Source organism: Cheilinus undulatus, linkage group 5, assembly GCF_018320785.1.
Source record: "Cheilinus undulatus linkage group 5, ASM1832078v1, whole genome shotgun sequence".
Classification (NCBI taxonomy): Eukaryota; Metazoa; Chordata; class Actinopteri; order Labriformes; family Labridae; genus Cheilinus; species Cheilinus undulatus.
Window position 1 is genome coordinate 24776267 of NC_054869.1, and position 26018 is coordinate 24802284.

General features: G+C 38.3%; 1 protein-coding gene across 1 annotated transcript in view; it reads right to left on the reverse strand.

Moving 5' to 3' along the window:
• The window catches only part of mapk1 (mitogen-activated protein kinase 1), a 47232-nt gene that overhangs the window by 6973 nt on the left and 14241 nt on the right, over window positions 1-26018 (reverse strand). Inside the window, exons 2-8 of the mRNA XM_041787113.1 lie at window positions 11299-11481; window positions 10211-10400; window positions 9472-9588; window positions 6344-6458; window positions 3871-4002; window positions 2706-2815; window positions 2456-2584 (exon numbers count right to left, since the gene is read on the reverse strand). Of these exons, the coding sequence (XP_041643047.1) occupies window positions 2468-2584; window positions 2706-2815; window positions 3871-4002; window positions 6344-6458; window positions 9472-9588; window positions 10211-10400; window positions 11299-11481 (964 nt within the window). The 3' untranslated portion in view covers window positions 2456-2467. The remainder of the gene's footprint in view (window positions 1-2455; window positions 2585-2705; window positions 2816-3870; window positions 4003-6343; window positions 6459-9471; window positions 9589-10210; window positions 10401-11298; window positions 11482-26018) is intronic.

Genomic DNA, 26018 nt, shown 5'->3' on the forward strand with positions numbered 1-26018 from the left:
TCTGCTGCAAACTATTGATTCATAGTTGGTGAACAGTTACAGTGACAGGGGAAATCCAGAGAAATTAAAAACTAAAGAGTTAAATACATGATAAAGCTGTATAAACATATTGCAGAGATGCTCTAGATGAAGATGTCAAACTCTGTTCCTTTTCACTGGAATCGTGTAACAGATCGAAATGCTGTAGAGAGGAAACAGTAATTACATATGCTGACACAAAGCAGATTATAGGCTATAAAACGTATCACTGATAGTTAGTATCACAGCATGAAACCTGACAGGAAGCAGCTGGTGGTTGGCAAAGATCAGGAAGGGAAGGACACCGTATCTATGGAGGGCCATTAGTAAAGGAAATCATGTCATTATATCCTATTGCTCTTTTATTCTCCAGCCTTTTTATAGCATAGACTGCCTGGACATATTGATCAAATTCTCCCACTGACAATGTTTGCTTTTCATTTTAAGAAGCTCTTGTGGTGATATTTTGTTTCTACACTCATTCGCAAAAATTACTACTGACAACGTTTCGTTTCAGTTTTTCAAAGCAGAATAAAACAACCGTTAGATTTAAAAGTCACATTAAACAAGCATAGCATCTACACTTTAAATGCAGCCTGATGTGTCTAATAGTAGATATAGTGTGAGCATGAAGCTCCTCGTACAGAATATACCATGCCATTAACTAAGAACTGTGATACTTCATTCTCTGATGTGGCAGAACATAAAGTGGCCTTTAATATTCAAGGAACATTTTTAACAGTGTTGCAGGTGTAAGTGTTAAGTAAACACAAGAGGTTTTGAAACAATTTTTCGGTGGCAACTTTTTTGTATCTTGAATAGGACTGTTCTAACTAGTTTTATTGGGTGAATAGTCAGAATGAAGACAAGAGGAAAATAATAAATCCAAAATAGATTTACTGCTTCACATTCAGTGTGAACAATAAGCCTTCTGGCTGTGATGACATACTTTGCATTACTGCCCATCCTCTTGAGCTTGATTAAAATTTGAATATCAAATCTATTGAGAGATCATGACTAGATTACTGTGCTGTACAAAGATGATCCAAGTAATGACAAAAGGTTAATTGTGACAGAGAACAAAAATGTCTACCACTAAAGAGAATGTTTTGTTTCTACCTTTCCTTTGGGCTAGGTGCAACAGTTGGATTATTTGTTTTAATGTGGTTCAGCTGCTTTTATTCTGGCCCTGGACTAATCTCAAATGTGCCATTTTTTGCATTGAAATTGGTTGGGTCTGAACTAGAATTAACATGATACCAGAATCTTGAATTTTGATCCATTAACCTAAAGACAAACAATATCAACAGAATCTGACTGCACACCACCTATATCAGACACATGCTCTGCAGACCACTGCTGTCAGGACGGAAATAGACACAAAAACTTTTCAAAATTAAAACCAGATTAAACTTCTGGTTAGTGTTAAGGTGACGGTTAGGACACCAAAAGTTAAAAGTTAAAAACATAAGGTGCCCATGGCTCTCTCATGGTCTAGTGGTTAGGTCATGCCCCATGTGCATAGACGGCCTTCAATTACAGCCTTGTGACTCGTTTCCCACATCCCTTTCCCCCACTGACTATCCATTGTCCTATTCTCCTAATAAAGGCGTGATCTCCTGCTACTGCTACAGTATGTCTGTATATCTGTTGTATTTCTTCATAAATTTGGTAGTTATTGGTACTATCAAACATAAAGAGAACATATATTGTATCATTTAAAGTAGTTGGTACAAGTACTGACATTTTAACCACCTTAGACTGAACTTAAAACTGCCTTAACAGACTGTGGGGTTTCGGAAATCAATATTTCTTCAAACATTATGAGAAGCATTTCTTTATCTCAAGATTACATTTAGGTTTAGATTTGTTACTCTTAAAGTACACAACCTCCAGAGACTTAACTGTAACACAAAGAGAAAAAACAATGACTTATAAACACAGGCTCAAACGCAGTTCTTCATTTGGGTCTTGCTATGGCTGCAATAAAGCAGAATTATTCTTCATTGTTTACCTTTAAAGTACCATTTTAGATAGAAGGCTTTGAAAGTGCTGTATCTTCATAAAGAGCCCCTTCTTACAACTCTACAAAAGCAAAATTCTTACCTAAATTATGTGTGCACTGTGAGGTCTTTAGCTATTAGGTGAGATGTTAAATTTAGCAGGACTGAATCAGTGGTTTTAAAGCTGGAACACCACTCACTCCATGTTTTTAAGCTTAAAGTAGTTTTCATGATGGACACTCAGCGCTGCTGATTTTGAAGTGGTGGAGGTGGGACTGCAGCGAGGATCACCCTCATCTTTATGACATTCAAAAGTTGAGTAGTTTCAAGACTTCAGCGAATGGTAACTTCTGTAATAGTAACACTGTTTTGTAGCTTTAGTTGAAAAACACAGTATCTGTCTAAGCTTGGGTTTATTGCTTGTGTAAACTCACCTGTGTGAGACGTTAGGACCTGAAGCCAGGCTGGAAACGTGCAGTTTCTTCAAAGATGAGCTCCTTCAGTGTTTCTTTGGGTAGGTCATCCAGCTCCATGTCAAACTTGAAGGGGGCCTCAGCAACAGGCTGCAAAGGAGAAAGGAGAGGACATGTTGTCATCAGCTATTAGTAACAGGCTGTAGCAGATGCCTTCTTGATTGACTAAGGATTATAAACAGAACCAAACAGCCAAGGTTAAATGTCTCACCTCATCTGTGGGGTCGTAATATTGCTCCAGGTAGGGATGCGCTAGGGCCTCCTCTACCTCGATCCTCTTGTGAGGGTTGAAAGTCAACATCTTGTCCAAGAGGTCCAGAGCTGCAGGAAAAGGACAAGGACATTAAGCAAGGCAAAGACTACTTAAGTTGATTCTAAAACCACAATGAGCTTTCTTGTCCACCAGAGGGTGCCATCACAATCAGCAGTTAGGATTTCTTAAGGTAGGCACCGTTTTTTTTTAATATACACGTTTTATACAGATAGTAATTTATGTAATTAAGTTAAATATATGGCTAAGTTCAACATTATATTATCAGGTTTTGTGTCCTGATACCACAAAACACAACACACATAATGAAATCTTTAAAGGAACATCAGCAGCATACTGTATATTAAGACAAATATGAGGTAGTGAGGAAAGATTTCTGATCATTCAAAATCAGACATACAATATGGGATCCAATAAAATAACTCCAACCATCTCAATCTGCTGTACCCTCTTTAACCGGGTCTAATTAAACCTTTGTCACAACCTATGACAAACATATTTTTTTTGCTTTTTCTGTCTTGCCTGTCCCTTTGTGGTTTTCAAAGGTTTTGTTTGTTTGTCTGCCTTTATCATTTATCCAAACTGGAGGTGGAGAGCAAATGTGGGGTAAAAAAGAGAGGGGAAAGACATTCACCACTCAGTTCCAGTATCAAAAGTCAAACGTGTGACCAGTAGCCTTTATACACGTGCCTTACCAACTGAGCTATACTGACACCATATTTCTGTTGTATTTTTATTGGTGGTCTAAAGACAGCCATTTTCAGGAGTCACATCATGTGAATTTGGTCTTGAATATCAAACAGTGTAAAAAAATGACCTGCAGACTTAGAGGATTAATAAAGGGGTTTAAAGAGGACATTTCAATACATGCATGATTTACATAGAATCCACCAAAACCAGTAAAAGCTGTTGCTGTGACTGCACAATATTTCCCCAGCCTTACAAGCCAGAACATCATTGCCTCTGATTTGCTGAAGTGGTTAGAAGTGGTTTCTCCCTGCATCCTCCAAAAATATTTTTTTCCAGGAAATTCTTCAGCAGCCAGAACTCTCTGACAAAGACTGAAGAAATCATATTTGGTTGAATAAAAAGTCCTAGTTCTGACCTTTGGGATCAGCGTTGGGGAAAAGGCGGTTCCAAGGCACTTTGCAGCGCGTAGGCAGCGACAAGAGATAGTTCCTGGCCTTAATGTTGATGATGCAGTTGAGATCCTCCTGACAGGGAGAACCCAGGATTCCTAAAAGAAGAAAGGATTATAATGAGTATTAACACTATCAACCAGAAAGTGCAGTATTCACTATTCCACACCAATCTCTGTGTAAAGTTTTTATCTTTGAGAGGAAGCTTTCATTAGTTGGAAAGATAACACAACAACAGATGGAAGAGGCAATATGTGGTCTAGCACAGTGATTAAAGTTATGACTAGATACATTTCAACATCTTGCATAATAATAGACTGTTCTAGGAAGCTGTTACTGAATGTGAGTTATATTTGAGTTCAGGTCTACAGCTGTCAAATTTCTTTATGGACAAGACCTGATTTGAATTTTGTTCCTGTTGCTGACTGACTTTTGCCTCCAATGACTGGACAACTTAGAGTGCCGTAAACTCCAGACTATACAGTGTTTCCCACAGGACCGGAATCTATTTGTGGTGGACATGGAGTTTGATTTGGATTTGAATATATAACTTTCATTTAATGTCAAATGTAAACAAACATCAAATAAACTTAACATAAATACAGTTAAATAAAAATACAATAGCTTATTTAAATAAATAAATAAGAAATTATTTTGAATAAATAAAGTAGATACCTTAAATCAAAAGGAGTAAAAATTTTTTTACATTTTGTTCCTGCAGAGTTTGCACCCTTTCTCGAGGCGTTTTATTTTATGGGGCTTCCTACAAAAATATGGCCTAAAATTGATATCCCGATATATTTTTGCTATATCCCGATACACGATATATATCACAATATTTTGAAATGGCCTCCCAGCAGCTGTATTTAATTCAGCCCCAAATGACAATAGACCTTATTTAATAAACTCTCCTGTGTGATCATGGGGGAAAAAGCTTGTCTGGAGGTGGGAACATTTCAACTACTTGTTGTCGTTGTTTTGAACTGTAAGGCTGAGATAGGTCTTTGTTGTTGTGGAGATGTGGATCACATTTGTCTGCAGCTGGGCCATCTTCTCTCTGACTCTGGCAGGGAGTTTTCAGCAAAAGGCTCACGCTCAGGCAAACCTCGTATTCTGGGTTAAATGTCTTTATGAGATTTTTAAATCCTGGCTTTTCAACAACACTGGACTCATGTCTTTAGCGGTGTGCTGTGTTACTGCCGCCATTATCTCGGAGTCATCTTGGAGCGTATTTTAACGAATGCTGCATGAGTTAGACCTCTTCTATTTCAAAGTTGAACTGCTGAATGACAGATCTAGTGCTGTTCCTTGTTGTCAATCTCAAAAGGCATCTAACTAACCACTTACTCGCCACGCTGCTGTTTACCTTCCTCTCCCTTGCTTCTCTCGCCGCTGATATTAAAAAAAAACCCCGGCTGCATGTGCAGGAGTTTTCTGGATGGGTGGAAGAGAAGAAGACAGCTCTCTACTTTGAGAGATGCATTCAGAGACAATGGGAGAAGCGAAACTTCAGCGAGAAATGCACCCTGGTGGATCAAAACTTCCACGTAATTTATACTCAGATATTTGCGATATAGTCATTTTAACGACACGCTACATTCACCGAGCGAGGGTGAACAGGTAGCGCCAGAATCTATTTGTGGCGGGCCTAATTTATTTGTGGCGGTCCGCCACAAATAAATGAATGTATGGGGAACACTGCTATAGCTGCACCATTAAGTAAGATCAAGTCTGTTTTCTGGGGTCTCTCAGAGAGAAAAACAGTTGAAACTGTCCTCCTGCATGATGATTTCCATTGTGTTCAGCAAAGTCCAGAACATGCAGTTTCTGAGCAGCTGTGGAGCACTTTTTGTACCTGTTTTTTTCACAGTTTGGAGTTTACACTGCTGCTAGCTACCAAAATGGTTGCTGAGCTTTGAGCCTATTGTAGCACTGGCAGTTGTGACATACACATGTCTGTATCATGTATCCCAGGACTTTTTGAGCAATGAAGCTGCCATATGCAGTGCACAATGCACAGGGGCAAATTTTCCACAGGGTTAGCTTGCGTGCAAGGCGTGATTACAGTAGCTGCTCCTGAGGCCATGATGGCAAATATTTCATCATTTTATTGTGGAATATTGGTTTTACTAGTATATATCACACAGCCAATGCTTTATATTAAAATCGCTTCTTAAGGTATGTCTTATACACCATATTTTTGGCAATTTACATACTATGACCATAACGATAAAGAAAATTTAAATAAATTGTTAGTTGCAGTCTATCAACAGTCCAAGAGCTGCTGCAATGAACTTTATTTTTAAATATCAAATCAGATTTATAGTACTGACTCCACAAAAAAATCTCAATACAACTCAACCACACCATTTATTAAAAGAAAAATAACAAAACAAAAAAACAAAAAACAAAAACAATGGCATATTGAGAATGTTTTACCCAAAATGTGGTTAAGCTGATCCAAATAGTGCTTCCCTGGAAAGATTGGCCTGTTGGACAACATCTCAGCCAGGATACAACCCACTGACCAGATGTCTATGGACTTGGTGTAGCCCTGAGAGAGAAACACAGAGTCAGAGACATGGAAGGGAATTAGGAACCAATGATGACCTGAGTATAAAACCAGCACAATGTTTATTAATTTCTTACATAGCATTAACACAGCACAGGGGCAAACAGTTACAAATTCAGTCACAGAAATTTTAGCGTGTCGTATTTTCAAGAATTTAACTGAAGCAGATAATCTTAGGGCATGCTCACACTAGGCTATCCGTATTCGTTCCGTGCTAGAGCCCATTTGACCCCCTCCCCATCCTCCCTTTGGCCCACACTCAGACTGCTCAATACATCCAGGCCTGAGCATGGATATGTCACACACTGAAGTCATCACATGGAGAATACACTGTTGCTGAATTTATATTTGTTGATGACTCAGTATACATAAGTATTGTTTTTAGTCTGTAAAATAGCAACAGATTTATACAATATCTGATCTTACACCAGGGTTATTCACCTGACTAGGGATCAGTAGGCCACGTTAACCATACAGAGTCCAGTGAGGAAAGAGAGAGAGAGAGAGAGAGAAAGAGGCTCATAGCGGAGAGTTATCTCTCACTACAGCATATAATCTTGAGCCTGATCAGAGTTCCAAGCACTTCTCCCACTGAAGGAAACCCCCATTTTTGAACTCATATGAAACCCTACAGTCAATCTTCTGCATGTCCGTGTACTATCTGAATCTCCCTGGCATTCCTGTATGCGCCATGAACTGTGCAATCTCTCTGCGTAATTTCTGATGACTTTCAGTGCTGCACCAAACAAGCCCTCATGTCATAAGACAGCCTGTGTCCACAGTAGGATTAAATGTTCAGTTAAAAGAATTTTTTACCGCAACGAGAGCAGTTTTAACTGATGAGGGCTGGAAGTGAAAACGCCACAGGTTTAATAAACAGTATTCCATTCATGTCAGCAATCAAGATCACAGCTTCCCTTCTAGATGACACGAAATAGAATCATTGGTAAATTTATTCAGTGGATAATAATTTGGCATTATAATTTCATAATAATGAGAGGTTAAATCAGCCGTGAGATTAACCCCGGCACACACTTGCCGTGAAGCGTGCAATGCCCAAGCATGGAATGGATGCACTGACACTGGTCAAACGTACTGGGCTTTAGGCTCAAACACGCCCAGACACAGAACGGATGGCCTAGTGTGAGTGCGCCCTTAAAGACTCAGAAAGAAGAAGTTTGATTTGTGTTACTACCATATTTTAATTGTAGTTAAAAAGTATCATCTTATAACCTGGAGTGAAGACACAGCTAATGTAGCCTCAAATGCTGTACAGAGACATTTCTCACCATGATATAACATGTGGAGATTAGGGGTGGGAACCAAGAACCGGTTCCAATTGGCTCGATCCATCAACATCATTTACACTTTATCTAAAGGATTCCCTTATCGATGCCTCACCTCCGTGTGCCATAAAACACAGGCCTCACATGAGACAGTCAGCCGAACAGAAAAGCTGAGAAAATAAACATTTACTGGGCTATACAGTATCTCTGAAAAGTGTTTAAAAAACACATTTTACAAGCTCTTGTTGGCGTACATGCATATGCACAGCAAGCAGAGCGCACGCCTCTGCCGCGCTTCATTTAATCCTTTATCAAAATGCTTCGATTCTAGAATAAAACCCGTTCATAAGGAGACGTTTACAGGACCAGGAGAAGTAAATAACTTAAGTAAAACAGGTTAAATCAGGGCAGGGGATCAAATGAAGTTTATCTTTTTTCCTCTTTCAATGACACAGACGTGCGCTCTTTTTCCTCCCTCCCCTCCTCTCCTCCCAGAAGATGAGACGTGATATTCAAATCTAAATGGTTATCATAGAATCCGGGAATGTGAAGTAATGTTCTGTGGGATTTTAAACAGAAAAAGATTGGACTTCAATATTATTTATGTCTGCGTTGTGCTTCAGTGGCGAGCTCCGTCCTGCTGAATGTTTACTTTACCATGATCTTATAAAAAGTTACAGAATACTTTAGCGCGCAAAGCAGTGAATAATCTCATCTATATTACACATTAAACGGGTTAAGATAAGTTTGAACGTTTTTAAAAATCCTCTGTTCTATTGTACCTGGCATGGCTGCAGCACCTGTGGGTGTGCGTAATAATTTGTCATCACTGATCTATAGCCAGAAAGAAGAATGAGAGCATTTTTAAACTCACTTTGTCTGAGATCACACTAGAGCCAGCGGTGCACATCTAACAGTTGCACTTTAGAGAAGACCTTACCGCAGTGCCAGAACTGTCCCTGCGTCGTGCTTGCGCCATTGCGCACGAGTATTTGTGCGCCGGTATATATGGGAGTGTTTGTCCTTTGCAAAACTGTCCCAACATCATTAACAGAGTTCAGTCATCACTTTTAAAGCGTGTTCATACACAGCCAGAGGTGCTGTGGGTGGGAAACATAAACTCTCGAGGAATTTATTATTAGTGTGTGCTAATCCCACAGCGCCGTCTTCATGATGGTAATCAAAGTGGCTTTTTTTAGTACCCCAGGATACAGTATTACTGTATTACCATCCATTTCTAATGAACTGTCACAAAAACAGACTAAAATGGTCAACAATGTGGCACCTTTCTCCAAAAGTGACGCACACATGGCAATGAGAAACGTCTGTCAAACAGTGTTGTCTAATTCATGACATGCATCTTTTTGCCCAATAACTGTTAATTTTGCACAAGAGTTCAATTAATTTTGATACCTCCAGAGATCTAGGATCCAGAGATTAGTTTTATATTTATTTTAAGGTTTTGTCTTTTAAAAAAAAAATGCGCAGTAATATTGTATTCTAATTCAAGTTCACAGATTAAAGCTCCAGAGAGCAGTTTGTCTTAACCAAGACATATCCAACTAAAAAAGAGATTTTTTTGTATATTTTAGCATGTTTTCCTCCCAAACACCTGGCATTGATATCGATAAAATCTTATCAATTCCCACCCCTAGTGCAGATATACTTTTCTTATTGTATGTTAACATGAGTGGCACACCGACTCTCACCTTGGAGTTGAGCATGATCTCAGGTGCTCTGTACCAACGAGTGGCAACATACTCTGTTAGGAAACCGGTGTGATCGTGGTCAGGATCAGCCACACGAGCCAAACCAAAGTCACAGATCTGCACAAAAATGAATTACAACACAAAAAGTTAAACTTCAGGAAACCAGATCGAAATGTCTATTTTTTGAAAACTTGGTTGGTGCCCATTGTTATGTTACACTGGGTTATGATCACAGTACAGCAAATGAACACAAACTGCCAAGGTGGCACACCTCTATCCTTTTAAAAAACAGGTCTAAGCAAAAAACATCCTCATAGATACTGTAAGTCTTGTGGGTCAACTTTTAAGGTCTGAAACTCCAAAATTGTGGCCCAATCCAGAAGAATCACATGCCTTTACATTGCACTTGTATGAATTTTTCTTAAGCAGTCTTTTTTGCTGTCCTCAACTTGCTGAAGAACAGTAGCTCCTGCAACAATATACTGTATATGTTCAAATTTAAGTTAAAGTTTAAGGCACCCTTTCTCTCTATATTTTGTAGTGATGGTTGTTACACTTTTTCTCTGCAAGCAACAAGGCCCTCATGGGACAAAATAATTAAACCTTAAAAAAATCAGTTTAAATTCAAGATGCCTTGTCTCATTGACATAGGAATAAAATTAATTGGTTATATGGTAATATGGTTAATGAGCTGTTGATTATAGGCTTAAATTGTGTTAACTTGTCACTGAGCAATTACCTTGAGATCACAGGTGGTGTTGAGCAGAAGATTGGAGGGCTTGAGGTCACGGTGCAGGACGTTGGCAGAGTGGATGTACTTGAGCCCTCTGAGGATCTGGTAAAGAAAGTAGCAGATGTGGTCGTTGCTCAGGTGTTGAGTCTTCAGGAGCTTGTACAGGTCTGTCTCCATGAGATCCTGGACAATGTATCTGCACGGTGCAGAGTTAAAGAAAATTTTTCTTCATTTCATGACAACCACATAACATGTGCTTTATATCTGCATAAAAACTTCTAGAAAAAACACAACTCTGTCCTGTGAGTCTTATCAAACCTATCTGGAACATGCAGTTTTCTCTTACATAGTATGACTTTTATTTATTCAGTTTGACTGCAGAATTATTTGGAAAACAACAGACACAAAAACTGTGTACACTCTAAGCGACTTGATTGTAGTCTTGATGATAGCCATAGTGTCTCAGACACAGTAACTTAACCGTAACAAGATTATTCTGGCTAGCTCAATTTAGACAGTCAGCATTGCAATTGCAGTAAAATAAAGAAAGCAGCAACAAAAACAGGGAAAACTGAAAACTTCTTTCCAGATGTGCATTTGGAGCATCTAGAAATCTTAAACTTTTTTTTTTTTTTTTAAACTAGAATACTTTTAGAAGATTATTTGTTATTTGGCAAGCAGGAAGTCAAGATTTCTGGGCTTAAGTCACAGATATTTCCAGGTGAGGAAGTGTGTAAAACCAACGGTGCTTTATGAATGTGACAGTTTGTATGAACTCAACCAGTTTACAGTTGCTGCTGGGCTACAGTGAAGAGCATCTCTGCCAAATAAAAGGTGACAGGTGGTTATTATGTAATAAAACACAACTGAAAAACAAAAATGAACTACAATTGCTTGGGTGCCAGACCAATTCACTGGCAACAAAGAGGTAATTTTGACTGTCTGTAATCTATGACTATAAAACTTGGTGTCTGTTGCAAACCATGGAAGCCTAAATGATCATTAGTTATAAGGCCACTCGTGAAATAAATTTGATTCTATCTTGAAATATGAAACATTTTCTAAAGCATGGTTGAAAGTGTCTAAAAGGATACACATCCTTCATCTGGTCGATGGTTGGCGTGCGGATGATGTCATTGATTCCGATGATGTTCTCATGTTTGAAGCGCAGCAGGATTTTGATCTCTCTCAGGGTGCGTTGGCAATACGTCTGGTGCTCAAAAGGGCTGATCTTCTTAATGGCCACACGGATCTTGTTGTCTCGGTCATAGGCAGAGCTAGAGTTTCAGAAAACACAAAAGTAATTTGTTAAAATGTCATGTTTATAAAGCTAAATATTCATTTTTATTAAAGAAACTTTACAAAACATTATAAAAGGTGTAACGGTACCCCCAATTAATAACAATAAGAAGCCTATTTTTCTGATACCACCAGTCCTTTGCTACAGAAAAGCTCACTGAAAAAGCCGGGCGTCTCTTCAACAGTTTTCAGAGACAAAGTTGTACCCAAAAGCAACTTAATGCAGATGTGTTCATGAAACAGAATTCTAGAGTGACCACGCAGGATGACATTTTGCAGGTTTGCCGTGGTATCACAGTGTCACCTGCAGCCTTTAAAAGAACAGAAAAACTAAGATCATGTCTTACTGTGCTGACAATTGTGTAGGGCCCTATGATTTCCGTGTTAATGGAATCGCAAAATTGGCCAATAAAAACAGAATCAACTATTTAACGCGGAAATCGCGGAAAATGAATGAATTTGACTGAAATGCTTTGTTTTTAAGAAAGAGGGACACATATCTGGGGATATGTTCCAGGGGAATCACTAAAGCGGGGCACAACTTGTTCCTCACTTCTCCAACACTCACCCCGCCCCCTCCTAAACAATACAAAGCATGTCAGTGCAGCTGCACGAAATACCAGCAAACATCACATAGCTCAACATGGGGCAGTACCATGCGACATAATGTTGCACCTACAAGAAAACTCATCTGTGCTTCGAGTTATTTTACTCGGAGAGAGAGGTGTGTCTGTGTGCCAGGCACACAACTGAAGTCACAACTTGAAGACCTGCTCACCCCTCGAAGGCTTCAAACTCGAGTCGGTCCCGTCCAGTAGTCTTAATGATGTTACATTTAGGGCTGCAACTAATGATTATTTTTTTATGTCGACTTATCTATCAATAAATTTCCCGATTAATCGACTGATCATGATTATTTGGCATACTGTTTTGGATCCCCATTTTACCTAAATAGCAGCAATTTAAATAGTAGCAGTTCACCTGCCTTGCGGGTGACAAATAACTAAAGGATAGCTTTCTTTAAAGTGACTGGTATGTCTATAAAAATAAATAAAGCAAATTGCCCATCCAAAGTCCAAAAGTACAAATGAAGCTTAATGTAAACAAATCAAACTCCCAGCCCAAGTGACTGAACAATAGATTATAATTTCTTTAAATTGCAGCGCAGGAACAACATGTCAACATGTTCTGGTGTGAGGCTGGCTCTCTTCTTTGAGTAGTGAACTGCAAGTACAGATGAGTTTTTATTGGCCGGTATTTGATTTTACCAATATCAAAAACAATAATACGATTAGTCGACACTTGAATTTCCGTGTCGACAAATTTTCTATAGTCAACATGATCGATTATGGCGACTAATCGTTGCAGCCCTAGTTACATTCAATTATCAGTTAGCTTAATAATTCCTCCCATAGATACTGTAGTTCTCTTTGGTTGCTTAATGAGCGAATACGTGTCTGCATTTATGTAGCGCGCTGATATGAGGCAGACAGACAGACATCAATGTAAGGAGAGAGACAAGGAGAGAACTGTTACAGTCAGGAGTAGAATACAATGCAGCATCAAACTGCATGGACTGTTACAGACTGTGAGAGTAAAGAAAAGTTAAGGAAACCAGCTTACTTTTAACCATTTAACTTTAATGTGACCTTCTTAATAAGTCACTATCACTCTGTGTTTGAGAGAACAGAAGGATTTCTTTACATCAGAAACATCAGTTAGGATGTGATTACACATGTGGATGTGTCTTAAAATGTTGGAAATATCTGACAGTTACAATGGTTATGATTATTTTATATCAGGGTTATCCAAACTGCAGCTCATTCAATAAATATTAAATATTATTTATATTTAAAAAGTGAACATTTTATTCATTTACATAAACAGGACACTGTTTTTTAATGGAAAAATTAGTGAAAAGATTAAACAACAGAATTAATAAAACTAAAACGGAATTTGGCAAAAAATAAAACGGATTTCATAGGGTCCTAATTGTGCAACAGCAGTCAGACGCTAACTTCTGTGACAAAAGACTGCTTCCTTCCTGTGGTTTGCCAGAGCAAAGGTTTTAATTTTACGACATAAAGCCGGCTGTATTGGGTTCACATTATCAGTATCTGAAAACCAAAAACACACCTCTAATATAAACAGCAAGACTACTGCAGTGCCTGTTTGATAAACAAAAATCAGGAATGTAGGAGTGAAACAAAGCTACTTGACCAGTTTAGCACAATGACACACACACCCCAGCTGAATCAGACTATAAAAGGTCCAAAATATTGCAAGTCAGCAGAGAGGATGCAGTGAAATTAAATATGAAGAAGCCATGACACTGCGCAGCACAACACAATGCACCTAGATTATGCTGCACGAGAATGCTCGAGGGAGACACAAAGAGCTTTCACTTCCTGATCAAGATGAACTTGACCAAACTCCAGCTTCTAACAGGTTCACGACCACAGTGCAGTTTAAGCTGAATCTAGATGTCAGATGTGGCGGTAAAATTGTGTAATACTGTGGACTGCTGCTTGTTTGAATTCACCTGAAATTAAAATATAACAGAAAGACATGGAAGGCAAGTTATAATTCCACTGAGTTACAATTATAAACATAAAGCTGTACAAATTTTCATAGAGTATTTCAATAGGTATTATGCCCTAAAAATAATAACATTTTTGTGTTTGGTCTTATATTTGTTGGCAAAAGATGATTACTTTCAATAACGTAAGTATCCACATGCACTTAGCTTTAGTTGGACATTTCTTATTAGAGCAAACGAGCAATGATGCCTGACGTAAAATAAAAAACAAGCCATTTACAGGAAATAGTGTGGCATGTTTGAATGCAATGGATGCTCATGTGTGATGTAGAAGGTATGTGCCTGCTTATGTGTAGTGTGCATATTAGGATTCGGTAGTATTCATTTTTTTAATACCGCCAAACCCTCCCCAAATTTTACCAGTGAATATGGTTTACCACCAGGTGTTAAAAAAACACCCACGTTTAAGCAGTAGTTGGCGTGCCTGCGCAAGCACAGCAAGCAGTGCGTGTGCCTCTTTAGTTGCTTCATTACCTCCGCCAAGGAGGTTATGTGATCGGCAGGGTTTGTTTGTTAGTTTGTTTGTTAACAACATAAGTCAAAAAGTTATGGATGGATTTTGATGATATTTTCAGGAAATGTCAGAAATGGCATAAGGAAGAACTGATTAGATTTTGGGAGTGATCCTGATCACCGTCTTGATACAGGAATTTTTTAAAGGATGTTTTTACTATTGGGAGATAGGGCTAATGGCAGAGGTCTGCGCTCTCTGAGCGCTTTTCTAGTTTAATCCTTTATCAAAAAGCCTCAGCTCAAAAAGACATTTATAACGCCATGTTCCATGAGCACTGGAAGAGATTTACAGTTTATCTCACACAAGTAAACATTTACTACAGAATAGAAGGGGCAAACAAAGTTTCTCTCTTTTTTTTTCCCCTCTCCACATATATGACACATACACACTCTTCCTCTCTCTTCTCTCCCCTCCTCCCAGAGGTGATATGAGAAATAATAATCAGTTATTATCATGCAGGGTTTGGGAATGTTAAGTAATGTTCAGTCTGCCTTTAAACATTTAAAGACTGGCCTTAAATATAATTTTTTTCAGGACCGCAAATTAGCCATGGCTAGATGTCTTTTATACATTGCATCTGTTGCACTGTAATTAAATGCAGCAATGCTTATGTATTGTCCCTGATAAATAAATGGATAAATAAATAAATAAAAATTTCGTGGCACAATAATGCCATGCCTGTCCTGTCGCAAATTACTTTAAAGGAAGCTTAATAAACTTGATCCTTTTTATCACTGATCCACACCCAGAAAGAAGAACTAACATGTTTTTAAACTCACATTGTTGTGGATCACATTACAGCCAGCTATTTGCGTTTGCCAGTTTGACTTTAAAGAGGTCCATATCATGATGCCATGCAGCACTTGTGCCAGCGCTTGAGCCAGGCGACGGCACATGAGTTTCTATGCACCGGTATGTTTGTTCATATTTGTTGTTTGCCAAATTGGCCTGACATCATTAGCAGTTCTGTCATCACTCGCAAATCATTTTCACAGACAGTGGTACTACTGGTGGGAATGGATATACACTCTCAAGGCACTTATAAAAATGCACACTTATTACACAGCACCATTGTAATGACTGTAATTAAAGCAATACCATGGCTATTTTTAATACCCTGGGATACAGTATTACTGTATTACCGCCCATCCCTAGGGCACATCATGCATGCTTCTCAGCAAAGGAGATTTAATGCCAATAGCTACTTTTCAAAGCTGGAACAAAATTAGAAGGTAAGCTTTAATGATAAAATAGAGAAGTAAATCACATACTGATCAGACATTTTTAAATTATTCTGTAGACTTTTGTTTGCCTAAGATCTTTTCTTCTAGGGATGCTGCTTCTCATTTTTTGTTCTAGTTTGCACAAACAAGCATCAACATGTTTAATCACTTATTATTTGAGGCTTCTGGATTTTTTGTTTACTCTGCACACTTTTAATTGTTTTCTGTTGTAGTGTGCTGAGAACACATCTGGAAGGTTCAGGTGTGTCTAATGACTTTAGGAGTGCGACCTAATAGGTTAGCTACTGCCATTATGAGTGGTTGGATACGGTTAATGAGGTTCGGATACAAAACCCTCTGTATTAGACAAAGTGTAGTAAAATACAGTAATATAAAAACACAGTTTCACAGGTGTGAGTGTCGGGCTGAGTCTCAGTATGTCTTTATCTAGCAGACTGATTGTTCAGTTTCACTCCTCACTTTTCCAGGTACAGACATGTTCACTGTTGACTTTCTGCCTCTCATTTCATTGGCTGTTTTGATCTCCTTGAATGCTAACTCAGGTGGAGATATTTTAACACTGTGGAAACTTGCACTTTAAACTTTATTAATATAAATCTCTCATTGCCATGCCATTTTTCTAATCAAAAACAGACATGGACATAAAAACATCCCTTGGTTTTACCTCCAACTGCTGTGACTAATAATATTTTTAATTAAGAATTTCAGCCACAATGTTTTGATTTCTGTCACTAGCAATTACAAATTACAGCCTGGTTTTGGTACACAAACTGGCCAGACATCTTATAGCACAAAACAAAGCATCGTGTCCAAAATAACACCTACATCAGGAATTACAAAATTCCCCTCTAAGCTTTTGAGATTCTGTGTAGTTCTTGTGTGCCTGAGCTCAAGCTGATGCCTTCTGGTGCCACACCAAATCCACAATAACCTTACAAAGCTGTACTTATGGGTAACAAACATAGAAAACCAGTATACAATATGGTTTCCTTAAGTTCTTAAGCTGCCTCATTTACATCCAGCCAAGTGTGATTTTATTTTCTGCACGTTACAAACAACAGGGATGACAGAAAAACACCCACACAGTACGACAGAATAAGAAAAGGAGTTGCTATAGTGACGGTGGTGTGGGGACTGAAATGTAAACACAAGTGTGCCAGCCTTCTGTGAGGGAAATATGAGTGACCTTCCTCTCCACTTGTGTGAGAGGAATGTGTGTGTGGGAGGAAAAAGTCCTCCATGTAACTGTTGTACAGCAGCAGATACCCTTATGTACAGAGGAGCACAGAGCTGCTGCAAGACTTACTCATCGGAGCTTAGATCCGATCCGGAGCACAGACGGACCATCAGGTTGTTTTTAGAACAGACAATAGTACTGCCTGAAAACATTTAAAACCATTCCTTTTGTGCAATGTGGAAACTCATAGCAGAATGTGTGTGTAGTTTTATGTCATTTTTATGTGTAGGAACAAGACTAATAATTTAATAGTAAAAGCATAAAAATGCTGGAGAGCAGCTATGTCTGCTCTTCTGACAAACTGTGGCTCCAAATACTGTAGCATACATCACTGTTGGTAGCCCATGTCAGGCATGTTGTTACAGGACCACAGACTGTAGAAAATACAGGGCAAAGCCTAAATGACGTCAGCCATTTGGTTATAGATGGTAACAGTGAGTTGGTTTTTTTTAGAATTTCCATGAATAATCCTGCAATACTAAACATATTTAACCTGTCAACTAGCATGACGATTTAATCACCAGCTGGTGCTCTTTTCCTGACCAATTTCTTTTAAAAAATTACATCAGAGTCTGAATGGGATGTTGCAAAAGGGAACATCAGCAGCTGTTTCAATGGCACAAGAAAGCTAAAACAATCTTTGCCCGCTCTACATTTCATCATGTTTACTAAGGCAAGCCCATTCGTTACTTGTCAGTTTGTCCAGGTGTGTAACAGAAGGAACTTTTCAGGAAGTACAAAGTGCAAAGACTTCAGCGTGTAATATAACTGTGCTTGCACCAGACTGCTGTGAGATGCTTCCAAGAAACTCAGGACATAGAAAGTATTACACTGACAGCTGTGACAGAGGTTTTAAGGGAGTCTCTGACTGGATGGAGGCCCCCTGATGGTGGTACTTGTTAAACATCACTCACTTTCTTTCTTTGGATGAAGGAAGCTGGACGAAAATGACTTAATGATGAATTACGCCATTTTTAACCAAACTAGTATAACACTACCTTAGCTTCAGAACCTTGTGTACTTAATCTTCTAAGACAACTAATGCAGTTTTTTTCAGCCCAACCTCCAATCCTTCCAAAACAAAGGCACAAAATACTTGATTTATGGCATTTGGCAGACACAGACCCAGTTTAACGATGTTACACTATGTTAAACAAACACTGACAGTCACTCAACTTTATTACTGAGCTGTATGTGCAGAATTCTGGGAGCTGCACATTTCAAAAACAGGTAACACTCCTTTCTCAAAGTTTTCCTCTTGAGTTCTCAGTTTTGTAATCAGAAAAAAGTCCACTCATGCTGTTTATCTGCTCAGTGTTGTAGAGAAGATAACTCTTTAAGGTCAGATTACAACATTTGGCTGTGTATTGCAAACATGGTAAAGGAATTAAAAATGTGAAAAACTAGGGCTGTCAGCAGTAATAGGGATGAAATAAGGCCCATGTGTAGTGCATTGATTATATGGGGAAAGTCCAATCATACTGATGTACCGTAGCAGCCAACATTTATCACTACACTACTGTGTAAATAAAGGCACTTTACATCTTGCTTGGATGAAAAATGAATGCATTGAGTATTATCAATGTAGTATGTAGATAAAATAAGTTCTTGTGCTGCACGATTTGGTAATGATGTGCAACTGTGATCATACTGAAAAATACTGTTATCTGTAATTGTGATAATGATATAATAGATAACTTCTATGAGTCTCATGATACTATGAGTAATCAAGGAAAATGCAGAAGATAATGATAGTTTTGATGTGTGTATTTATCAAAACATACAGATATGGAGTAGAATAAAAAAAACTAAAAACCTTAAGTTTTTACAAAACTGTTGTCAAAATATCCTAATATTTTTCCTTTTTTGAAAATAAAAGTACTTCTACAAAGTACAACAATAGCGGCACTATTGTAAACTTAAGGGCCTGTCAGCAGGCATTATAAACCTTTCAAGGACTACTTAATGCAAGAATAGGGGTGTGACGAGATCTCGTGCCATGAGAACTCACGAGATCAAAACGTCACAAGATTTCCTGTGGAGGTGAAAATCATCTTGTGAGATCAATATTGCCCAGACACCAGGATCAGCAGCTGTCCTTACACAGAACGATACCAAACTGGAAATTATAAAAGATCAAAAAGATGCCCAGGACACTTTAAAACTGTTGGTGGTGGAGCGCAGATGGTCGAGTGTTTTAAGGCGCTACCCAGGTACGCGGGCGGCCCGGGTTTGAATCCGGCCTGTGGCCCTTTACCGCATGTCTCTCCCCACTCTCTTCCCTGTTTCTGAATCTATCCACTGTCCTTCCTCTGTCAGATAAAGGCATGAAAAAGCCCAAAAATAAATGTTAAAAAAAAAAAAAAAAAAAAGTTGGTGGGAGAGTTAATGAAGTAACGGAGCTGATCCGTGACCCATTCGATCACCGCTCCAACCCCCACCTCCTCCTCCACGTGCACTACTCGAGGCCGCACATGATCCATTGCTCATAGTGCCGGTATACGTTACTTACAACTTTAATTCAGTCGCTGCATTGTCATGTTTCCTTCTCGTCTCACTGTCTGTAAGTCACACATCCATCAGCTGTTGGCTGTGCGTATCATCAGTCAGAAGCTTCACATGTGTAGGGGGGATAGGTCGTTGTATACTGCAGCGGTAAACTTAGCTTAACTAACTCTGTTTGAGCGCCATAGAGTCCACTGTTAGCTCCAAAAAGAGAAGTTTTAGCCCCGGTTAAACACGCCCTGTTTGTTGTCTGACAGCAGACAGAGCAGAGACACACTTCTCACCAATGCTCACACACTAACACACACACACTCATCTGTGCGTCGTGTCCAACGCTGTCAAAGCTCATCCGAGAAAAAAAGACCATAAAATGATTAATTAATCTATTTCTTTAAATTACAGCAACCGTGTTATTGACAGAAATATTTTTGTGAGTGTTTTAAATATGGATGTCCTTAAAGAGGATAAGAAATAGTTTGATTTTACTGATGGAGCTCTTTATATTTCAGTCTGTTGTAAATAGTTTCTAAAGTACTTTCAAAATAATCTAAATGATTTTATTATTATTATTATTACTACTGTAATTGTAGCAATGAATGCATAGTGTAGTAAATTAAAGATGTGGTAGACTATTAAAATGAAAGGTCTGATTTGAAGGGCATTAAAATGTACAGTCTGAGTCAGAGTTAGACGAGACAAACTGTTTGTAAGCATTGATAGCCTATTCAGTGCAAAAGAAGTTAGTTTAAACATTTCTCAATAGACCTGAATAGTTTGCAATTATGACTTTCAGCTGTGTAAAGGACATATTATCCACCCATGTATTTTTTTCCAAAATTAAAAAAAATGTGTCAAATCTCGTCTTGTAGACCCAAATCTCGTCTCGTCACACTCCTATACAAGAATAATTGTAGCCTTTAATGCGATTGTGTAACTACACAGCCTGACATTGCAATTGGGATTAATTTTGCAGCACTGGTAAGTACATGATTTCATATTTTTCTTAAAAAGAAAAATAAACAAAAACAAAGACAGTTTCATGACAAACTGGTGTATAGGATACACAAGAATACAGGAAATAAAGCTCCTGACAAAATGTTCCTGTTGGACTTCCCCCAGACTCATATGGGGATGGCATGAAGTTTCTTGAGCATACACAAAACAGATCATCATTGATGTACCCTTACTATGTCTACAAATATAATATTTACATACCATATATCTCACGTAAACATCAACCTATAGCGGCTGTTGTTGTAGGCTGTATGTCCAAATAAGTTTGTGGAGTTTTAGGCAACAACAACAAACTTATGTACGCTAAAGTCTTACTTTGTGCATCCTCAATCCTTCAACTCTAAAGTGTTTTTCAAAGACTGAGGTTTTAGGTCTGAACTACATTGATAATAGGGCTGCAAATTAGTTAATTAAATGCAAATTTGCAATTAAATTAATTGCAAATTAGATTAAATCGCAATATGGCCTGCTGCAATTTACAAATCGCAGAAGTTGCAATATTTCTTTACCTTGAAATGTGTCAAAATACCAGTTTAATAAATCAATCAGCAGCAGAGATTTTTTTGCACATTCTGCAAACATTCAAATGCAATTTTTTATGGTTTACAAAAATCCTCCTCTTTGTGTTTTATGTATGTTTTTCTTAATCAAAATCAGTGACATAAAAATGTTAATGCCCTTAAACAAAGCAAATGACATCACATTTGTAGGGCCCTATGATTTCCGTGTTAACGGAATTGGCCAACAAAAACAGAATTTACAATTTAACGTGGAAATCGCGGAAATTGAATGAATTTGACTGAAATGCTGTTTTTTTTTAGAAAGAGGAACGTATATCTGAGGAATATGTTCCCGGGGGAATGTTGGAAATATCTGACTGCTACGCTGGTTATAATGATTTTATATCAGGGTTATCCAAACAACAGCTCCTGGGCCAACTGTGACCCTTTTTCAATAAAATTAAGGTTATTTCTATTTAATTAGTGAACATTTGATTCCTTTACATAAACAGGACACTCTTTTTTATGGTAAAATTAGTGGAAAGGTTAAAAAACGGAATTAAAAAAAAATAAATAAATAAAAAAAATAAAAATATTTGGTAAAAAATAAAATGGATTTCACAGGGCCCTACATTTGCAGTATGAGCAAAAATAGTTAGCTTATTCTAAATAAAACTGATGAAGCCTAGCGAAACTTCACAAAAGTCATACCCCAGCTGCAATCAGCTAGTAGCCAGCTTCACCTCCTCCACCCCAGCCGCCTCCTTTATGGCTTAAAGCTTATTGCACCCCCATATTCAGAATCATGTTACTATGGATTAATTGCTTCTGAAATAATTTCATTGTTTTCAATGCACATGGTCTTATTTATGGATTTATTTATTGCTTGGATTTGTCGAAAAATACATAAGATTGACTGAAGAATAATAGTATAATAAATCGCAATCACAATATTGGGGGAAAAAAATCGCAAATAGATTATTTTTGCAAATCATTCAGCCCTAATTAATATTCGTACCTTAATCAGCTGAAATTAATTTGGAAATATCGGCATATCAGACATCTGCAATGCAATACTGTGCATCCCTACTGCAAATCATATGTACTACTAGGGCGATATATCGAGTATACTCAATGTATCCCAATTTTTGCCACCCACGATGTATAAAATGACTATATCGCGAACATCCGAGTATAAATTATGTGGAAGTTTTGAGCCGTCAGCATGCATTTCTCGCTGGAGTTTCGCTTTTCCCATTGTCCCTGAACGAATCTCTCACAGCCGCAAGCTCACTCTCTCTCCTCCACCAATCCAGAAAACTCCTCTGCACTTGTGCATTAGCAGCAAGAAGCAAGGGAGAGGAAGGTAAACAGAGCAGCGTGGCTAGTTAGTGGGGAGTTAGCTGACTTTAGAGACAGAAACAGCGCTGGATCTGCAGCATTGAGCAGTCATTCAACTTTGAAAAGGAAGAAGTGGAACTCACGGTATTCGTTAAAATACGCTGCAAGATGACTTCGAGATAACAGTGGCAGTATCACAACACGTCGCTAAAGACATGAGCCCACTGTTGTTGAAAAGACACTTAACCCAGAATACCAGATTTGCCTGGGCACGAGCATTTTGCTGAAAACTCCCTGCCAGAGTTGTACAGGTCAGAGAGAAAACGGCCCAGCTGCAGACAAATGTGATCCACATCTCCACAACAACGGAGTCTTATCTCAGCCTTACAGTACAAAACACACACAACGAGTAGTTAAAATGTTCCTGCCTCCAGACAAGCTGTTTCCCCCATGATCACACAGGACAGTTTCTTGAATAAGGTCTAAAGACGCTCTCATGTTATGAACTTGTTAGAAACTGGTCCAGCATTCATCAGCACAGATAACAGACTGGATTGGTGAGCTCTGTGTAGGTTTGCTTCACCCTTAATGAGGAAAATAATCACTTTATAGTCAGCAATAGTAAACATAACATAGAAAACATTTCCAGACTTTCCATACACTGTAAAATACCAAGTATTTCGTGATTTATGTATTTTGATATATTAGTAAAAGATTGAGTGAAGTCCTTTTCAAAATAAAACTGCAAAAATATATCGGGATATCAATTTTAGGCCATATCACCCAGCCCTATGTACTACTAACATTTATCATCATGTATTAAGTATCTGGAATATGTTATGCTATAATCTTTGACTTTACAAAGCAACACGAGGGGGCATTATAATCTTCTTGGTAGGGCTGCATGATATTAGATATAATATCTGATATGCCTTTATTTAAAGACTTATTTAGGGGATTTTTGCTTTTATTAGGACGGTATATAGAGCTGCAAACAGGGATGACAGAGGGGAAAATGATGTGGTAAAAGAAACACAGGCCAGACATGAAACTGGGTTGCCCGCGTCCATAGGGCGCAATCATACCACTGGGACATTTGTGCCCCATAGTCATAATCTAAATACCAACATAAGACACATCTACATTATTTGTCTCCTTGTTTTATTTGCCTCTGAACACATTATTGAGAGATACAGGATTAACCAATAATGAAATCAACCTTGCGGCTATACAGATAATGAAGATAAAATACAAATCCTGTCAACTGGGATAAATGTAGCTGTAAAAACTTTTACACATATTCTCTAATGCAGACATGATCTAACTTAACATCAGTGTCAGATTATTCTGAACTTTAATCCCTGTGCTTATTTTAATAAAGATGCTCTGGTTACAATAAGGATACAGGCCCTGGTATGCAACAGTGAATCTGCTCTGAGCTGCCTTTCCGGTTTCCTCTGCTTCTGCATTGTTTTCTGAGCATGCTCAATGCTTAGGAAGGTGCACAGAGAGGAGTGGAGGGGGGTTGGGGGGGGGGGGGGGGGGGGGGTTTACAAGGAGATGAAAATACAAGGCTTTACACTGCTGCCGCTGTTATGCAACAGGGCTGTTACCATGACGATGTTCAAGGGGTTGGGTTGAAGGAAGAAGGGGAGAAGTTCACTATGCTTAAGGGCAATGCGTACTGGGACAGTGCAGATATAAACATCCATGCACACGCTACACAGACGTGGCAGAGTACAACGCTTTGCAAAGGATTTAAAGGCTGCTCAAAGTGGAGCGACGGGTTTCAGACTGAACACACAGGCCGCTGTGAAGTCAGGGAGTGTTAAGCATTGGCACAGTAGGATTAAAGGGTCCTTGCATTATGCTATTTACAGTACAGTCCTTTATTTGCATTAACTAATGTAGCGTGACACTGAGTCACAGAGGATTATTTCTCACATCACTGAATGTTCACCATATTACAATAATACTCAGTGTTATACAGAGCTCCACTTTCACTTTTGATATAATTAGTCACTGAGGAGGAATAGTATTGCTATACAGTATACCATGAAAAATTCTCATCTTAACAACCCAGCAGTTTTTATGTTGTTATAAATGTCCATTAAATGTTTTCACATTCTGAACAATTGGTCACACAAAATACAGCCTTCATGAATGCAAAGGATGTGGTGTAAACTTTCAAGACATGTAAGAAATTTCAAACAAAGGGATTCATCTTTATTCACTAAAGGAAATAAAACAATGGATTAAACCGTAACTGACAGCATATCTAATTCTCCTGCAAAAAACTTTCTAAAATTAAACTGGAATCAAAATCTATGGCTTTAAATTCATATTTCATCAAATAGCTTTTGTTCCTGAATTCCCATTGTTAATTCCAATATTTTATACCACACAACCTCATGATCCCAGACCTGACTAATTTATTCTTTTTGAGTGCTTTTTCTACCTGATGATTCTATGATGTACTTGTATTCCATAATATTCATTCTGGAGACCATTCTTCTGTATATAATCATATACCTATTCTGTTTCATAGAATTGACAAGCATCATTTGTCATCTCTGAGGTTTCAGTAGTAAAGCCTCAAGCTTCACTGACTACCGCCCACTGGAGTTCACACAATATGGCCTTCTTAGCTGAGTGTAGAAAAAAAAAAAAAGATCTAACATTGGGGGTCTTCAGCGTGGTAAGATCACACATCGAGGACAAAATGAGCATCTGCTTTTTAGCTTATCAGATTGCACTTCCTGCCTCTGTGTACGCAGATCACAATAACCTGTTTGACTGTGCTGACTATGAGGTTTTTGTATTTACAAGAGCTTCTCACTCAAGCCTTGATTGCTTTATGGTAAGTCCTGTATGGTAAACTAACACGGAAAAACATATTTTTTTAAATATCTGCTGAATGCTTACTTTGACAAGCATATAGCAACCTTCACAATCAATCCTAAATATGCTGTACATGACTTAAAGAAAAGCACCAAGAGTTTGCAGTTTGCAACAAAAATGCATATACTATTTAGTGACCACTTATTCTTTGCAAAGCAGTGAGGAAACCTCAAGGAAGTGGCTTTGATGAAGCAACATTTCCCTTCTTGCACTGTGCATGCTTTTGTCTTCTGTAGTGTTTTACAGCTGAGGTGGGCCACTCTTTCTAAAACACTAAAACTCTGCTAAACCATGATAATGCACACACTTATATGAACAAAATATGAGGATTTTACAGTGAGGGTATTACTCAAAGCAAATGCAATACACATTTTTCTTAGGAGCCTCATCGAGTGTTTCAAGTGTGGGACCACATTTTGTTTATTGGTGTAGGTAAAAGCTGCCAATGGTTTCACACGGCTCATCTAAACAACAGATTGCAGGTTACTTGCCAATAAATGCAGCTATGTTCTAGCAAAGACATGGGAAAAGAAAGGAAAAATTACCACCACTGTGACTCTAGACTCATGTTTTAGAATGCATTACCTTCCTCATACAGTATTTTAACATATTATAAGGAAGGAACGCACAAGGCTTATGTTTGACCTCAAAGATACAAAC